Source organism: Amborella trichopoda, chromosome 8 (assembly GCF_054954075.1).
Source record: "Amborella trichopoda isolate Santa Cruz 75 chromosome 8, AtrichopodaSantaCruz75HAP2 v2.0, whole genome shotgun sequence".
NCBI lineage: Eukaryota > Viridiplantae > Streptophyta > Magnoliopsida > Amborellales > Amborellaceae > Amborella > Amborella trichopoda.
In genome coordinates, this window is record NC_142343.1 from 43572289 (window position 1) to 43591607 (window position 19319).

The 19319-nt window shown below is 41.6% G+C and overlaps 1 protein-coding gene across 1 annotated transcript; it reads left to right on the forward strand.

Moving 5' to 3' along the window:
* The first annotated feature begins 179 nt into the window (after positions 1 to 179).
* On the forward strand, positions 180 to 18491 carry LOC18432344 (uncharacterized). The gene is given in 6 exon segments (XM_011624427.3): positions 180 to 601; positions 8917 to 9850; positions 13969 to 14064; positions 14841 to 14880; positions 14883 to 14976; positions 17910 to 18491. Coding segments are annotated over 6 exon segments (1587 nt in total). The 5' UTR covers positions 180 to 335; the 3' UTR covers positions 18067 to 18491.
* Positions 18492 to 19319: the final 828 nt, after the last annotated feature.

The following is a 19319-nucleotide window of genomic DNA, read 5'->3' on the forward strand; positions in this document are numbered from 1 at the left end:
CTACTCCTAAATTTAACCTAAATAATTTTCTTGACCTTATAGGGCCTCCAAGAGACATCCAGGGGCACTTTAGTCAGGAGATTCCGCAATAAATCCATGTAATACTGGGGTACTATGGAAATAATAAGCATGATTAAGCCGTATATTAAAGCCAGTATCTATCTCTCTGCCAAAGCTTTTGATCTTCAATGGCTTGTAAGTTAAACTCTTCAGTTTCAGTGATCAATTTCTAGAGTTTTAACATTCGATCTGAGAATCCTATTATGCCCTAGCTTTCTCCGATTAACGCCATTGGTTTTGATCATTTAGCAAGCTCTAAACCCTGTACTGTCACCATGGGTTGTTGCAGGAATCCTCTACATTACAGAAACCTTGGGTATTCTCTCAGGTTCAAATTCAGGAACCTAGGGTTTTTGTTGGGGTTTCTTCTTGTATTTTCTTCCTTGGATGAGACATCGGGTTCGATCCATGGGTACTCAAGGGCAAGCTTCAGTCCTCAGATGAATGCGTACTTCTTCCATGGTGGAAGTGAAGGGATTTATGCTTCTTCGGTTGATGTGAATGGAAGTGATGGTGGTGCAAAGGGACAATCATTTATCAGGTGAGCTTTGGTTTAATACAACATCGTGTGTATAGATGTTACAAAGAAGAAATGATGTTCATTGATGGTGAAAAACTCCCTAGATTTTTATTTTCACTTTAAAATGGGGAAATTTAAGAAATCGTTGACCAGGTGAGCTTTGATCCAGTGCAATATCTGAGCTTAGTTGTTTTATACGAAATCAATGGCGTGTGTAGACAATCCAGAGAAGAAATGGTGTGCATTGGTGGTGGAAAATGACCTAGAAATATGTTTACCATAAAAATGGGGAACTTTTTGCGTAATGGGTGTACTCATTATGCTAGATGACGAAAATGCATTGATTTTTTGTGTGAATGACGATTCTTGCGTCACTCTCTCTGTGATAGCTTCGAATGACATTATGGGCGACTTACAGTGATTTCAGGAAAATGGATTTTTCTGCCCTTATCTGGAGTGGTGTCTTAGAAATTAATCGAACCAATGGTTTTGACAAGAAATGATATAAATAGTTATATCTTTATGCCCATTGTTTTTTTTTTTGAGAAATGTTGAACATTTGTATTGCTGTAAAAGAGAGATTACAGTATAGTGTTCCTCCGGGAGTGCCCTCTAGACGGGACTCCCGGTAAAAAATAGGTCAGTAGTCCCAGTACAGTAATTGGGTTTTAAGAATTCCCCCCTAACAAAGATTTACAAGGAAGAGGCAAGGACAGGGCTTATAAAATTGCCCCTCTGCCTCGAGAAGTACAAAGCCAAAAGGAAAAGAGAAAGACCCAAAAAATTATAGATAGAGGTTCACTGGTCCAGTGCAAAAAAGACAGTGGACCCAGTGTGAGCAGCCTGACCCTGTCTTCTAGCGCCTCCTTCGCCAGCCGATCCGCGATATCGTTGGACGTTCACTAGGTATGCTGCCATGAGACGCCCATAGCCCTGCAAATGTGTTGAACCTCGTCAAAAACTTGGGTCAAAAGCATTGGTCGATCACACGTTCTACTAGCCCAAGAGATGACGTTCCTTGAGTCACCTTCCACTATCAGACTTGTGCCGCGGGAGGGGTTGAATTTTTTTAAAGCTAGGAGGAGAGCTAAGGCTTTCGCATGGTGAGAGTCCTTGAGGCCGAGGTATTCGGAGAAGGTGAGGAGTATATTGCCTTCAAAGTCTCCAAAGACTCCTGCCCCTGCTGGACCAGCGTTCCCCAAGGAGCACTCGTCGAAATTTAGCTTAATGCTGCCTTGGGTTGGTGGTAACCAGTTGCATGGCCTTCTTACCCCCGCTGGTTGGTGATGAAGGATATTTCCCCATTGAGAGAGGAAGAAAGTTTCTGGAATTCCAGTGAAGAAATTAAGGTTGGATGCCTAGAAAGTAACCAGGGTGGTTACCTTGTGGAAATGAGTTGGAATTGGAAGCTTAGAACCTCGGAAAATTCTGGAGTTTCTTTCCAGCCACACTATCCAACTAGTGGCAGCTAAGGTCGCCTTCCACAGGATTCTTCCTGCCTTAGGCCAACTTGATTCAAAATTGTAGGTTAGGAGGGCTTTTACCGAGGGGGGGTAACCCATTGTATGCCAAAAAGTTGTAACACCCTGCCCCATAGGTCAAATGAGAAGTCATAGAGCAGGAACAGGTGATGGTTTGTTTCCTCCTCACATTCACACTGGGCACACCTATTGGGGATGGGGACCCCTCTTCTTTGCAGGTGATCGACTGTGAGGACCTTTTGTGAAAAGGCGAGCCAGTTGAAGGTCTGCACTTTTGGTGGAGCAATAGTGGACCATACTCTAGAGAAGGGATCGTGGGTGGAGGGTAGGGAAGAGAGGCTTTTGTAGAATGAAGCCACTGAGAACATACCCGAGGGGGTCAAGGTTCAAATGATTTCATCTCTTCCATGAGAAAGGAAGAAGAGGGAATGAAGTGTGTTCAAAAGTTGTTGGAAATCAACAGTGTCCTCTTCAGTTAGGTTCCTTCGAAATGATGGATTCCAAACTCTACGACTTCATAAGAGGTTGAGTTCCTGCGCAATAGAGGAATCCTGATCACGGGCAAGAGAGAAAAGGGTTGGGAAGGCCTCACAAAGAGGGGAGGGCCCTAACCATAAGTCTTGCCAAAATTTTACTCTCAAGCCTTCTCTTGGGTGGAACCTTATGTGTCTCTTGAAAGAAGTCAATACTGTTAAAAGAGACTTTCGGGCTCCTGACACATTATGGGCTTTAGCTCTTCTTGGCAACCAAGTTTGAATGGGGATTTTGTACTTGTGTTTTACCACCTGTGCCCAAAGGGCGTTTGGCTGAGTAGCTAAACGCCACCACCACTACCCTACCAGAGCCGCGTCATGATTGCGAAGGACCTTTATCCCTAAGCCTCCCTTCTCTTTTGGTTGGTAGACCTTATCCCAGGCACCAAGATGGTACTTCCTCTTGTCATCCTGCTCAGACCATAGGAAGTTCCTCATGAGTTGATTCAATCGATTTGCCACGTGAACAGGCATGTGGAAGAGGGACATGAGGTAGATTGGGGAATTCGCTATGGTAGCTTTTATCAAAGTAGTTCTTCCTGTCAAGGAAAGGTATCTACCCTTCCATGCTGTAAGCGTTGGTCAACCTTGTCTAGGACTGAGGACCAAAGCTGCTTTCTGGGCTTTCCAACCCCCAAGGGGAGGCCAAAGTAGGTAATTGGGAGATTCTGGACTTTACATTCCCAATCTGGAATGAGAGCTCTAATTTCACCAGGTGACAAAGCCACCCCCAGCATACTTGATTTTTCCAAATTAATCTTGAACCCAGTAGCAGATTGGAAGCAACTTAGGAAAGTTTTGAGGGTTGTGGCTTTGGTTCTGCTAGCATCCAGGAAGACCAAGGTGTCATCCGCGTAATGTAAGTGGGAGATTATCCCTGTCTACTAGTTTTGAATCCTGATAGGAGGCTTGCTTGGTGGACCCGAGAGATAGATCGACTGAAGACTTCAGCCGCTATGTCGAAGAGGAAAGGGGAAAGTGGGTCTCCTGGTCTGAGACCCCTCGAGGAGGGGAAGTAGCCAATAAGGGTGCCATTGATGAGGACAGAGAAGTGAGGGTTTGAATAGCAACCACTCATCCACTTCCTCCATCTCTCCCCAAAACCCATTCTAGCCATTGTCTCGTTCAGGACTGACCAATCTATTTTGAAGATGAGACCTGGTTGCTTGGAGAGGTGTCGCGAATGGACACATTCATGGGCCACTAAGGCCTTGTCTAGAGTTTGTCTGCCTTTGATAAAGGCTGATTGTGAATTAGAGATGATAGAAGGCAGGACTTGTTGCAGCCTAGAAGCTAGTACCTTTGCCAGGATCTTATAGGAGGAGTTGAGGAGGTTGATAGGCCGAAAGTCTTTGATTTCCTCAGCTCCTTCTTTTTTAAGGACTAGGGCGAGGAAGGTGCCATTCATGGCTTTGTTTAAAATGTCCCTATGAAAGAATTCCTCGAAGAACTTAACGACGTCATGGCGGACAATATCCCAAAACTCCTTAAAGGGGGCAATCGGGAAGCCATCAGGCCCAGGGACCTTGTCGCTTGCTAGTGCTTTGACCGCTTTAAGGATCTCCTGTTCAGAGAAAGGTCGCTCTAGCCAAGCAGCTTGGGCTTCGTTGAGGGTGAGGAAATCTATGGTCGAGAATTTGGGTCTAGGTTCAGGGGGGGCAGAGTATAAGTTCTGAAAGAAATCTAAGATGGCTTGTTGAATTTCACCAGGTTGGGTAAGATAAGAATTGTTGATTTTTAACATCATAATAACATTGTCTCAATGACGACAATTGGCTATCCGATGAAAAAAGCCAGTATTGTTGTCCCCTGCTTTCAAACACAAAACTCTTGATCTCTGGAACCAATAAATCTCTTCTTTCTTTAAAGTAGCGAGATACTCCAGCTTGGTCTTAGACCTAAGCTCCTGTTCAGAAGCATCTAGAGATCTCTTTTCTTCAATGCCATCAAGGTTCTTGATGGTTTCCAGTAAGGAAGACTTTAATTGTGAGAAGTTCTCCGGAATGGTTCTGCTCCACGATTTGAGAGCACCTTTGAGAAGTTGAATTTCTTCTGAAGGATAAATCCAGCTCTCCCCGAAACCTGGGAATTGAAGGAACTCCACGAAGTATGGACAAGGGCAGGTAGGTCCTTCTCTTGGAGCCAATGCAGTTCAAATCTAAAGGGAAGGGGACCCCTATGAATGGCATTCATGTCGAGTAGGATAAGACAGTGGTCTGATGTTGGTTTGGGTAGGGCCAAAGAAAATGATCTAGGGAAGTGTTCCTCCCAATTAACAGAGATCAGGACCTATCGAGTTTTGAGAGGGTGGGGTTGGAGCTGTGGTTAGATCAAGTAAGTCTGCAGCCTTGAAGGGGGATGTCAATCAGCTAGTTACGGCTAATAAAATATGAGAAGTTCCTCATATCCGTGGAGATTGAGGACAAGGAATTCCTCTCATGGGACAAGCGGACAACGTTAAAATCACCCCCCACACACCAAATGGGGTGTGGAAGGGAAGCAATGTGGTCCAACTCAGCCCAAAGTCTTTGTCTGATGGTGCGGGAATTCGGCCCATAAACTGCAAAGAATTTCCATGGGACACCATTAGAGATATTGGAGAGAAGGGTAATAGAAAATTCCCCAATGAAGTGTGAGATAAGAGAGAGGTCTGATGGATCCCAGTCCACCCAGATACCTCCTGGGGCCCCAATAGACGGCAGAGAGACCCACTGGCATGGTCTCGTTTCAAGGAGGGCCAGGATAGTTGGGGAGAATTTATGGGTAAAGGCTCTGACAACAGCTTTCTTAGTCCTCTAATGTTCCAAACCAGTAGTTTCATTTGCGAGAAGTGAGAGCAGGGGAGGAGGACAGTCTAGGGGACCTCCTCGGGCGTCCGAGAGTGGATGGAGAGGAACTGAAATCAATGACTTTCCCAGGGAAGGGAAGGGAAGAAAAAAGGTTTCATAACTCTCTTTGTCCTCTGAGTCTCACCTACAGTTTGCTTTGTGCGTTTGCCGTGATGAATCTGTGTGCAGGTCCTTCGGGTCCATCGTACTCAAAACCCATTATCCTGAACATGGTTCTCATCCTTTCTTCCTCTGGGTTAATCCTGTCATCTAAATGTTCTTTCGCCTCTTCGACATCTTGTGGCCTGTGATCTTCAGAAGCTTTTGAGGAGGAGTTAAGAGGGTGAACCGAAGGGTAGAGGTAAGAGGGTAAGGTCGGAAGAGATGGGAGGATAGGGCTAGGGTTAAAGGGAGAAGGCAAGGAAAGCGCACGGTTTGAGGTGGTATCGTCAGAGTGGAGGGGGTGACCAGGGTGAGGGTTCGGGAGGCGAGGCTGAGGGGAGTAACTGTCAGGGAGGATTTCAAGGTCCAGAGCAACAGGAGCAAAGGGGGGGGTGCCCGAAGGAGAGGGAGGTAGTTCAATTGGGAGGAAGGAGATGGTAGGGATATAGGTAAGGAACTGGTGAGTCTGGACAAAAGTGAAAGAGGAGAGTAGGTAGGGGGAGCCAGGGGGCCAGACAAAGAGAAAGGTTTGGGCCCTATGGATATGGACAAGTTGAGGGGTGAAAGAGAGGTGAGGGGCTAGGAAGTCAGCAATGGTAGCAGGGTTTGGAGGGGAGGGGTCCAGCTACTGGGCGGTAACAATGCCGACGGGAAAGAAATCACTGTTCATCTTCTGCATGGTGGAGGGCTTAAGATCCATGGGGGAGGGGAAGTCGAGGTTAAGGGGATAGAAAGTGAGAGAGAGAGAGAGAGCTTGGAGAAGGATGAGGGGCCACCCGCCAAGAAGTTGACTGGAGTGGAGGTGGGCTGGGATTGAGACTCGACACCACCACAGAGGCAGTAGAGGAGAGGGAGACAAAAGGAGAAACAAGCCTAGCCTCAGGATCAAGCGGTTGCGGGGAGGGGACGAGAGGGGAGGATACAAGTGGAAGGTGGGAACAAACTGACAACTGCGTCGACAAAGGTAGAAGGGGAACAGACAAAGTGGGTACGCGGACAAGAGGAGGTAGCGTCGGCGGGCCATTCTCGAATGTTGGTTGGATGGCGGCCAGTTGGCAGGAACAAGGCCGCGCGAAGAGTTGAGCTCTCGCGGCCCAAGAAGGTCGGGAAATGGGCTAGGGTTGGGGGGATAAGAGGGGGGTTGGAAAGAGGTAGGCGGGTTGGGCTGAGGCTCACCACCAGGATGGTGGGGGGCTCGAAGAGAACAAGGGGTAGGTGAAAGATCAAGGTTTCCCAGAGGTGACGCCTGAGAAGGAGGAGGTGAGGAGGCTGCCTAGGCCTGGGGCAGCTGGAGGACACCCGCTGCAAAGAGCCCTCTAATGATAGGTGGGGGAGGTCAGACGGTTGAGGTAGGCGCATGGGGATCGAGGCAAGCTTTGGCTGAGAGGGGTAAGGTGGGATAGTGGGACATGTGGCAGCCACGGGAGAAGAGAGAGAGGCATGGGAATAGGGAGAGATGGGAGGGAATGGATTGGGTAGAAGGGGTGACCCCGGGGCAAGCTTGAGCGAGAGAGGGGGAAGGATGGATGATGGGCCGGGTCTGTCTCCCCAGCCCAGAGAATTTTGAGGAGTATTGTCCACGACAACCTCTTTCCCTCTGCGTCAGTTCAATTCGCCTGCAACTCCCGATTTTTCCATAGGACTTGAAGAAGTCAGCCAAGATTCATTCACTTGACTCGGGAAGGGAGGAGAGTCTGTACCAGTTTGGACTTTTGCAGAGTCTCCAATTAGGACCGTGAAAAAGTTCTTTGCCTTGTTCTGGGTGTGGTCCAACGGGCGAGGGTGCCAAGTTTGCCGTTGCAACGTTTCAGGAGGTCTCCGACGAGGCCTCTTTCGATTGTGTTTCTTACTTTTCACCACCTTCCACTGCTGAGATGAGGTAACCGGTAGAGTAGCCAGATGAGGTTGGTGAAGGAAGTCGGGAGAGGGGGGCGAAGCGGAAGACCAGGAGATCAAAACAGGGTAAAAGAAGTCGTTGATATCTAACCACACCATAAGCGGAATCATTGTGGTGTCCAAGACTTCAATCAGAGGGCGAATGGACCCCAACGGCAGGGACTATAGCGAGATCCAGTGGATGGAGACTAGACTACCACAGGCTGCTGCTACTCTCTTGAAGGTCTCTGGGGACCAAGCATGTAGCGGTATGTGATGAAGAGTAAGCCAGATCCTCTGTTTCCTGAAGGAGCCTTCTTTTGGTGACCATCGACGGAGAGAGCAGGGGGCTCCTTTGAAGGAAGGGTTAGAACTTTTGAGTAAGGGTGGGTTGGCTTGTTCTTGAGAGGGGAAGGAAAAGAGAGTCTCTGTTAGAGAGCCGTCTACAGATGAGATTGGGCTCCTCCCACAAGCTTCTGGCCCACCTCTCTATTCCTTTAGAATCATCTCGTACCGGGTGAAAACTATCAACCAGGGACGCCGATAGTTTTTGGTAACTCTCTCGGTCTCCTCCGGGAGGGTGGAGATACTGTAAGGTAAGAAGGGGGAGGCCACAGATGAAATGGGAGGGGTGGAGGGAGCTTGAGATATCTTCATCGGAGGGTCAGGAGGGGAGGAAGAGACAACGCAAGCGAAGGAAGCTCTGAGGGTAGAAGCTGGTGGCAAAGGTATCTTCCGGCGAAGGCGGTGAGGGTGGGTGTTAGGGTATAAGGCATAGATATCGCTTCAGGTAGAAGGGGAAAGGAAATGTCGATTTCTACCTTCCACCATTTTTTCAGGTCAATATTTCTAATATTTCTATAGTTAGTGTTACTCCTATTCCATTAAAATTCTTGTTGGGTTCCCTCTCTAGCTCTACTTTTTTGTAAATACGGTGGGAATTCGGATGGTGCTTGTGATAATGGCTGGCGTAGAACTGATTTGTGATATGCCTGTGGAAAAACACCCACTGTTTTAATGTACTGTTAATCTACTGAATCACTAGAGCCCATAAACTCGTCCTGCCATGATAATGGTTGGATTTTGCAAGATTTTTAATTTACCTGCACACCAATTCAATGTCTTTTGAAGTTGTTAACTTGTACCAATTCAATGTTACTGCTACTTGTTGTACCTGGGCTCCGAAGGACCAAAATATGATTGTGGATGGTATATTTGTTTCTGAAATTCGAGCAGTGAAAACCCAATGTATGATAATCTCATTATATAGTGGCATCCTTTCTAGTATTGTAATTCATATATTGGTATTAAACCTATATTCCAAATTCAAATAAAAAGAAATATATAACCTCCCATGATGGAATTACTTTTTTGTCATGTCTCACGTTCATTTCATGGATATTTTCTGCTTTGACAATAATCTTCTCTCTTCTCTAATCTATGGCTTGTTTTTTTAGGTTTGAATCTATCACCTTTCGGAGGACGAAAGAGTCTGCTTCTGTTCATAATGACATGGAGCAGAAAACAGGGCTAGTTGAGGCATTAATAGTTGAAATTAAGGATAGAGATAGGATTGGGGCTGGTCATCTTAATTCTGACGATCTATGCTGTACACTTGAACTTTCCAAGGAAGGGCACTGCAATCAAGGGGAGGTGTTCATTCGTCCAAATAAAGATAGCCCAAAATGGCCAAATCGTATTCAGACATTCTTCCAAGGTGCAGCGGAGGAAGCTAATATGGGAACGCAAACTGTTTATGTTGAGAAAACTGGAATGTACTATTTGTATTTCATGTTTTGTGATCCACAATTGAAGGGTACAAGAATCAGTGGGAAAACTGTTTGGAAAAACCCTGGTGGTTATCTACCAGGAAAAATGGCTACTTTGATGATATTCTATGGCTTTATGTCTTTAGCTTATCTAGCACTTGGGCTCATCTGGTTTCTCCAATTTGTATGATTTTGGAAGGATATATTGCAATTACAGAATTATATCACCATAGTGATTGCTCTGGGGATGTGTGAAATGGCTTTTTGGTACTTTGAGTATGCGAATTTTAACTCTACTGGCATAAGACCGGTGGGTATAACTGTTTGGGCAGTGACTTTTACTGCTGTCAAGAAGACTGTTTCTCGCCTTCTTCTTCTAGTGGTTTCAATGGGATATGGTGTTGTTCGACCAACTCTAGGGGGAATCACCTCTAAAGGAGCTCTTCTTGGTGTCATTTATTTTGTGGCTTCTGAGGTGCTTGAACTATTTGAAAATGTGGGCAATATTAATGACTTTTCGGGAAAAGTGAAGCTGTTTCTGGTGCTTCCTGTAGCTGTCTTAGATGCCTGCTTCATTCTTTGGATATTCTCTTCTCTGTCCAAAACTTTGGAAAAGCTTCAGGTAATGTTTTTTTTTCATGTTTCTATATGTGAACCTTTGGGATGGAGAATTTACATTTTGTTTCTATTATGTGGCTTGGGAGGTGTTGTTTTGCTAGTTCTTGGTATTTTTTTTGAACTTTGTGCAACATATTGAAGGCCTGTGCTCCTTGTTTTCTATCTGCTCGATTTCCCTTTTGTGAGGAAGAACGGTATTTTAGATTATTCGCTAATACATGCAAATGGGAAAAAAGTAAACATAAATGTACAGAAATTCAATCTCTTACTTTGACAATCAAAAGCCCCATGGTTTGGCAATAGGCTGTGTGGAAATGCTGAGTTGATCATTTGAAATTTTTTACTAGCTCTTAGTCTTTCTTCAGATGATTGACTATCATCATCTCTGTACTTGTATTGTTCCCATTTGCTGTGTTTCTTTCCATCTTCAAACATAGAAGCCCTATTTTTGGACACCTGAAAGGGGATCCAAACCAGTACTCAAAAATAAAGATCTGGGAATTAGGTCACTTCATAAGCTAGACCATTTCTTGAATAGGGGTGAGTCTTGAGTCCAAAAGAAAGAAATTTCTATTGAATGTAGAAACTTCTTTAGTTTCGTCACACCCACCGAGCCCGCCCCAAAAAAAAAAGAAAAAAGATCAAAGATTGCATGTTTAAACATTGCACGTCAAGTTTTATACCTGTTTCCTATCATATCCTTTTTGCAGTTGATATGCATCTAAACTTGTCCTTTGCATACAATCTTGCATCTTAAATACCAAGTTGTACTATGTGTGTACGTGTTCGTATTATATGTTATTACGGGAATGGTGTTATATTGGGGAATGATTATGTGAAATTTAGATACAAACTCTTTAGTGATAATAATATATTCTATTCGCCTTTTACTATTAGCTTATTTTGTTGATTACCATACCCTCTTTTTTAGTTTATTTCACCTTTTTCCAACTTCTTTCCCTCTTTTAACTCAGAGAGAAGCTTTCCCACTTTTTCCGCTTTCCCCTCTTTTACTTTGAGAGAGAAGCCTTTACCTATTTTCCTTACTGAGAGAGTAAAGACCGGTCCCCATCCATGTGTGCTAGAGATGCTGTCTCACTTCACTCACAAAGAATCAAATAATGCTCAAAGGCCTGAAAAATTGTCCCCTCTATGGTAGCCCAAAATGTAAGAATTGGAGTAAGTAATGTCAAAAGATTTTATGCTCTTGAGGGAGCATGTTTCATGTACTCCCTGGGGAAAAACCCATTCTAGGAGTATTTGTGACGCCAAATTTTGGGGATGTACGTTCTTCAACCCATATGTTATAATACTCAATAAAAAAAAAAAAATCCAAATTGCATTTTCATTGGGCTTGCAAAAAATAATGCCTCAATTTATTAGAAACCGTCGATTTTTGAAAGGTGAGAGTAAGTGATAGAAAACTTGAAATATCGGATTATGAAAAATCATCTAGTCATTTTTAGGTGGTTCCCAAAATATTGGATAAAGAAAAAAAAAAAAATCTTCTGCAGTTAGTTTCCTGCCTGAGGGAGTAAGTGTGCAGTATGCTCCTGTGGGACCATAGTATACATGCTAAGCAGTAACCATACAAAAGGTAGAGGTGACAATGGTGGAGATTGAGTGCTCTACATGCATGTCTTGTAGCCATGGTGCTTCTTCTTACAAAGAAAAAATCTTGGAATTTCTGCAGTGGCATACACAAGCTTCTTTAGTGATACAAAGAAAATTTCAGAGTCCCCTTAATTATTCTCTGAAGTTTCACAAGACTTCTCTCAAAATGCTCACATTTCCTCATCAAATTGAAACCATGTTGCAAAGTCACGCGTGTAACTCGCCGATAATTCTTTCTAGCTGCTCTCCAGTTTGTTTCCTCTAAATTTAGTTGAGGTTTTTAGGAGGCTTGATAGGAATTCATCATCACCTTGGAGAAGTTGTCAGTCCATTGTGGGTGTTGGCCATTATGGTGGTTTTGAGGAGAGAGATTCCTGGTTTTGATTGGGCTCGTTCATGACTGCCACTATTCCAAGGCCAATTCCCTCCAAGTTGGAGACCTTCTGTCGTTAAGTCTGGCTATTAAAACTGTTTGGTACACAAGAAGAATAATGGGAACTTGATTGGATTGGGGGTAATCATCATTTTTAGAGCACTTTTCCAACTAATTGGGGCTGGCTACACAAATCGTGGCCCAGCATTCTGTCCTATTAAGGGGTCATACCCTCAGTGAGGCCATAAGTCTCCATATCTTTTCTCACTACTTCCAACCATGTCTTTTTGGGCCAACTCATTGCTTTTTCAAGCTTTCCACTTAAACTAACTCACACCTCCTAACAGGTTTCTTACTGGGTCTACGCCACAGATGGCGGCCCACCTAAGTTTACTTTGTCCCATCTTATCGTCCATTGGTGTCGCACCTAAATTCTCCCGAATGTATCCATTTCGAATTTTATTCCTTCTTGTCTTGCCACTCATTCATCTCGATATCCTCATCTCAACTACACTCATTCTATGGGTATGTTGTTTATTGACCACCAACATTCTGCCCCATCAACCAAAATTAATCTCATAACTGTCCTATAGAACTTGCCTTTCAACTTCATTGGTATGCGACACATAAAACTCCGGTTGCACATCTCCACTTTGCCCATTCAACTTTAATTCTATGTGTGACATTTTCCTCAATCTCTCCATTTTTCTGGATTATCGGCCCAAGATATTGAAAGTGCGCTCTTTTTGGTATTTCTTGGCTGTCATTCTTAACTACTTCATCTCTACTCCTATTATTTCTAAACTTGCATGCCATATACTCTGTATATACTCTGTCTTAGTCTGGCTAATGTTAAAACCTTTAGATTCTAGACCATGAGATTTATCAATGGGTTTGTTTTGGATTGCCTGCGGTCTCTCGCCAAACTTCTTCTTGCATTTGAAGGGGTTTGCGGAAGAGAGAGAGAGAGAGAGAGAGAGAGAGAGAGAGAGAGAGTTTATGAGGTCACCTTCTTCTCTGTGAAGGCTTATGGTTGGGCCAAATAAGTTCACAAGTCAGGTGGATGCTCTAGCAGATCTGGATGGCATCCTGCTTAAGAAGAGGGGAAAGTAAATTTAGATTTTTTATTTTTTTTAATGCAAAAAGTAAATTTAGAGTCAGAGAAAGGATAATAATGAAAACAATAGAGGTAACTTGTTAAAGGTAATACCGGTAAAAGGATAACTGGAATCTCGTGATGGGGCATTAGATCAGACTGTGAAACTCTTTATCACCTCAAGAGCATGTATCTAAATTTTCACACAATCATTAAAAATTTGTATGATATGTTACAATTATTACTCTATTTTTGTAATATATGTAAAATACTATGTTGCAGTAAGATACACATATACCCATACATTAAGAAATGAAAAGAATTACGGAGCATTAAATGGATGAGCTGGTTAATGACGGGCTATATCATATACTGAGATGACATCTGGAACCTGAGCTGAGGTGATGCAACCAGTTGATAGAGTTCAGGATGCTGAACTTTTGGTTGCAGCAACCTTCAGATGACAGCTGACCCATGCTCTTCTTTGTGCTTTGTGTGCCACTCTAAGCTTGACACCATATCTTTGGTCTGCATCAGTTTCGCCACATAGAATCTGTCTCTCTGGATGATTTCTATGGATTAGCAAATATTTATCTCCATCATTTAGGCTTTGATCTGATGCTGTTGATAAGCGGGAAAAATGCCAAAGCATAATTTATGGCATATACGCTAAGAAACTTTTAGAGATGCTGGCAAAAAGAGTAGGCGGAATTTGTCTATTACTAATGCAAGAGAAGAACCTGTATGTCTACGGTTTAATATACCAATTCACCTTGTCTTCGGTTTTCTGGATATGATGGTGGTCTTTTTTTTTAATGGCAGTCGCTTTGTATATATCTGAGTGCTGATAGCTTGATGGTAGTTTTTATACATCTAATTTGTTTTAATGAAGATGTATTTTCCTGGTAGCTCATTTGGACCCTTCGGGGCTTTATAGGGTGCCTTCTTATAGGGCCTCATTTTGTACGCCTTATTATTCAGTAATATAGTTATAGTCAAATTTCTCTCAAAAAATGAACATGTATTTTCCTGGTTTTAGATGCGGAGAAGTATGGCAAAACTGGAGCTCTATCGGAAATTTACTAACTGCCTTGCAATATCAGTGCTACTCTCTGTTGCTTGGATTGGCTATGAGGTAATCTTTCTTGAGTTTCTAGTCATATTACACATGGAATCTATGCGGAAGACAACTGACCTGCTGTTAGTTGTAGTTTGGGAGTCTGGAGTTGATGAATGGACAAGTACCACTGAGCTTCAAAAAATAAAGTCTTGAACTCTTGAGTGGACACCATGATAACCAAAGTCTTCATCTTTTGCAATTTCTTGTTTTTTATTTTTTTTTTCCACCTAATTACCAGGTGGTCAATATATCCAAAATTCCTGATCATCCTAAATGTGCATGCTTTTCTTGCAGAATAAAATGCAGTACAAGGAAGCATTTGTGAATTTCCAATATGCACATTATATATTAAGACGTAGATTTTTCCCTTTATGTATGGTACTTCTTCTGGTTTATAGGAAAAAAGGCGACTGTTCATTTTCATAAAACCTAATCTTGAATTCTGATTTCCATCATCTCATAGGTTGATTACCAAAAAGTATCTAAATGTAAAAAAAGAATGATATCAAAGGCTTTTAACAATTCTTTTTAAGGAGAGGAGAAATAACAACATAGTTTGTGGTGATAGTGTTTTTCCTTTTTTGGGATTTCTTCTGAATAACTTATTTATAGGTTGAAAAAATAGGTTGGAAAAAAAAAAATTTTGAAAAAAATAGGTTGGGAAAAGAAAACTTTTGAAGCAGTACACTTTTATCATGTTATGGGTTATTTCGAAAACGAGTTGTGCCTGGAAATCAGGGGAACATCCATTATTTTTTGCTAACATCACCTCATGCTGTCAAATAATGCAGCTGTATTTCAATTCAACCGATCCTTTGAGTGAGCTCTGGGAAGGGCATGGATCATCCCAGCTTTCTGGACCATGCTTGCCTACTTACTCCTCGCTGTTATATGCATGCTATGGGCACCATCGCAAAGTTCAACCAGGTATTTACCTAAATATTAGAACATTTAATAGTCTTATTAACCAGAGGTAGTAATAATTAGACCCAGGAAAAATGATCTCAATGCTCCAAGCATCTGTCTATTGTAAAATAACACCAGACATGAAATGCTAGAGAGCTTTTATTTGTGAGCTGGGTTTGGCAGACGGCGTCTCCCTGTCTGTTACAGTTAAAGGGATATTGAACTGGACTACACCTGACCAAAAGAGCTAGCTCTGATTTTTTCTTTGGGTGCATAAGAGCTAGCTCCATTTCAATTTATTCATTGGCTAACTTCATTGAGGTGCTTAAAAGCATAGGCCTTGCCTAGGTTGATAAATAAGAATTCTAAATGTGAGAAAGCCCTATGAAGTTTTTAAGAAGATATTTCCTGGCACCCCTTTAAGCGGGTATACCAAAATAGATATCTATTTTATTTGAAAGTAGGCATTTTAATTTGGGTGTGGTTTGCTTTAGGTTGCAACCTTAAACAACCAAATTAAGGCACACCTCCAAATTTTACCGTAAGATGTAATTTTGGTGTAAATTTTTTTTAGAATGGCATAAGGATCCGTTTTTATCTCTAATTATTAAATTATAAACTCCAAATTTGATTTAAATCAAGTAGATTTATAAACACATAAAAATATTGAAAATGGATGGTCCAGATAATTTGTTGCAAGATGCACTATTTTTTAGGCTTGAAATTTTTTTTTTTCATATTCATACACTTTGATATCAAGATGATCAACTAAAGGGTTTTTCAACATCAAAACAACCTTCTCTGACGTATGGAGTCATTAGCCTAATCAAGAGTGACAAAGACATTGTCTTTGTTCTCCAATGCCATTAACAAGTAAGATAAAGTGATCTATCCCATTCGCTAGGTTAAATAAAACACCAACGAATATGTATTATACTAAGTTTTTTTTTCTTTTTGATAATGTATATGTATTATACTAAGTTACCAAACAAACATTAAACAAAAGGTAATTTATCAATATACCCATTAGAGATGATGTATTTACATTTTGCTCATTTGCAATTGTTCCAACTCAAGACCATGTGTTCTTCAATGGTTATTTTGAAATTAAATCAAAAGATATGCTTTAAGTGTTAAATTTGTTCATCTCGTGGGCAATTTAATAAATTTCCCTTTTAAAAAAATTAAAATAACATTTAGCAACGGAGTGCTTTGTAGCATATAGCCAACACCCGAAATGACATAGCACTAAAGAGTCCAAATGTCTAAAATATGAAAACAAACTTGATTTTATCTAACCCACAATTGACAGAAATCTCAAATTGTGATTTCAATCTCCATGCCCTTGAAACCCTGGATTACTTGATAAATATTCTCCAAAATCCTTCAGAACCTAGCACAAAATTAACTCAAAACAATCACCCAAAGATTCCACAGACTTTGTTGAATTCTTTGAAATCGTAAAAAAAAAATACGTTCTCAATATTTCACCAAAAAAGTGGGTGATGTGCACCTGGTGGGGATAAGCAGTGCATCCAAGTTCTACCGTTGCTTCTGGGCAAGAATGACAGAGCATACACCAAAAAAGTTTTCCTTGTCCAAAATAGATGGACAAAGCTACTTTAACATCATACCTAATATTCAGTATTATGCTTAGGGAGTTTCAGTTTGATCAATTATCACTTAAATTGTTACAATTATTTCGTAGCTCCTATGACGGGCATTCTTAGTTAGTTCAAAAAACAACCAGAAGATTATATGCTCCTATGAGAGCATATAATGCATTCACTCCAGGTAAAATCCTATGATGTACAAAAAATCAACTTCCTATGAATGAACGGAGACTGACTGACTTTTGACAGTCCGATCTAAGTTTTAAGGGGACGCAATTCTTGTTTATTATTATTCTTACTATGGAAAGAGTTTATGAGGTGTCATCCTTGTACTGTAGAAGTGAGGCGTGATCATCTCAACTTCCAGATGTTAGATAATGGAAAAAGAAAAGGATTTCACATCTTAAAAATAGTACATCTTTTTTTTTTTGGGTAATTCAGTGGGGATGATGAGCCCCTACCCGTTTTTTAAAATCGTTAGTGGTGTTTTAATGGGTTAGATGAGAATAGAAACCTAGACTTTAGCTTGGGCACAATTGGTGTTACCACCACGACCCCAACCCCATTCTCAAAAGTAAAAAATAGTGCATCTTGTAACACATTATTTGGACCATTCAATTTTTAAGTTTTTTAAGTGGTTATATATCTGCTTGTTCTTCATTATTTTTAGAGCTTTAAATTTCATAATAAAGGATGGAAATGAAATTTTGAGACCATCAAAAAAGCTTTTTGAGAAATGAGACCATCAAAAAAGTTTTTGACACAAAAACTGCTTTTTTTAACAAGGTTTGCATGTGCGCCTTTTATTGTTTATGGAGGGCACCACATACAACTTTACCCTATTGTCATCGTCTTTGTCGTTGTCATCATCATATTCAATTGGTGATTCTTAGGTGGATCCAGATTTTCAGATAAAATGAAATCCTACTAAGTAGATCCTTTGCCCTAGGAATCATCAGTCTATAAACAAGTTGGAAACGATTATATGATTGATATGATAACCATGACCTATGGGCTTGTAACTGGCCAATTAATTGGTTGGATACTGATTTAGAAAATGTGGGGCCGTACAGTTCTTGAAGTTGTATGGTAGTAGCTACCTCCTACAACACTGTCCAACCCATTGACGACAGTGGTGATAACTGCTAGGATATGAAGTTATTATGAATGGATCATGTTATTCGGCCCAAACGACTTTCACATATTTTATTGTTTAAGAAATACGTTATTAGAAAAATCTCATTATGTACTCTTTCCATATATTAGTACCTTTATTATCTCGAGTATCAGTGATGTGTTTATTTATTTTTTAAAACTGTTTCTTGAATTGGGCTGTTGCAGATATGCATATTCGGATGAGGCAGCCGACGACTTCGATGAAGAGGAGGGTGTAGCTTTAACTGGCTTAGGGGCAGTGAAAGCTACAGAGAGGAAGGCAATGACTTCGAATCATGTGTTTGGATTGAGTGAAGACCTTGAAGAAGATAAAAGAGGGTGAGCTTTTTTAACCCCCTGCAAATTAAGTGAAAGTGAAAATTTGCATGAGAAAGAACTTGGGGGTGGAAAGCGAACCTATTTCGATCTCTTGCAATTGTGAGACTAGAATAGGTGAGGAAAGCGAATCTCTTTCAGATCTATTTTCACTGTAGTATGTACACATAAAGAAAAGAACCGAGAAAAAGGTGAGGAAACTAGAATAGGAAATAACAGTTTTTGGGGTTGCCTTGCTCAAAGTTGTGGTAATTATGCATGGGATGGTGAATGGAGTAAGAAATAGATGGGTTAGAGTGACAAAAAGCAATGGCTTGCTGATGTGTAAAAACCCATTTGAAAGGATATTATATTTGTGGGAAATGATGACTTCACTGTGCCCTGATGTATGATTAGTGCTTGAAAATTGAAGAAATGGTTTCTGACTGGGAACTTTGTTTGCCCTTATGTGTTTTGATGTTAGCAGAAAAGATGGAATATTTTTGTTCTTTGGCATCTCTCATTGGTTGCATGGAGAGAATAGGTAGACTATAGGTCTTTTTGGGCCGTTGGAAGATCATCGAGCTAACTAGGAATTGCTTGAGCCAGCTCTGATCCAAGGGGTTTTTGTTACTGTTTGGTCCGAACTGGGGAATGACATTAGTTGCCTAATCCAAGCAATAAACTCGTTTTTCACTCGAGCAGTTCCTGAGTCCTCGGCAATTATCTTATTTGATTTTGACTCTCTCACCATCTAAGCAGAGTTGACCAGAATCAGCAAGCTGGCTCGGATGGCCGGGTGCCAATTTGTTCAGCACTCAATGCGTGCTTTTTGAGTAGTGCTTTCTTGGCATCGGATTTGTGTTTTTAAGCACTGCTTTCCGGGGCCTTCCCATCATGCATTTGCCTTAGTGGATCTTCCTAGTGGAGCTTCCCTTTTTGGAAATCATTACTCAACTTTAGAATGTACCCAAGATTTGGCCCTCTTGTGAAGTTTAATATGTTTAGAGAGAGAGATTAGCCTTTGAACTTGCTGAGAGAGCTTTGTCGAGAAAATGCCTCAAAAAATGGTGCCAGGAGAGCTGAAGAAAGATAAAGAAAGGCGAAGGGTGGAGGGGATGGGAACCCAATGCTTGGAATCCAAGCTTCAAATGGAGTGACATTCAAGTGAAGTAAGATCCAGAGAAGTTTAAATGAAATTCTATTCAAATATGGTCCTTTCCCATAGAATCCATCCCAGAAATGGGCTTAGGATTTGAAATGCATCTTAAACCACTTTTC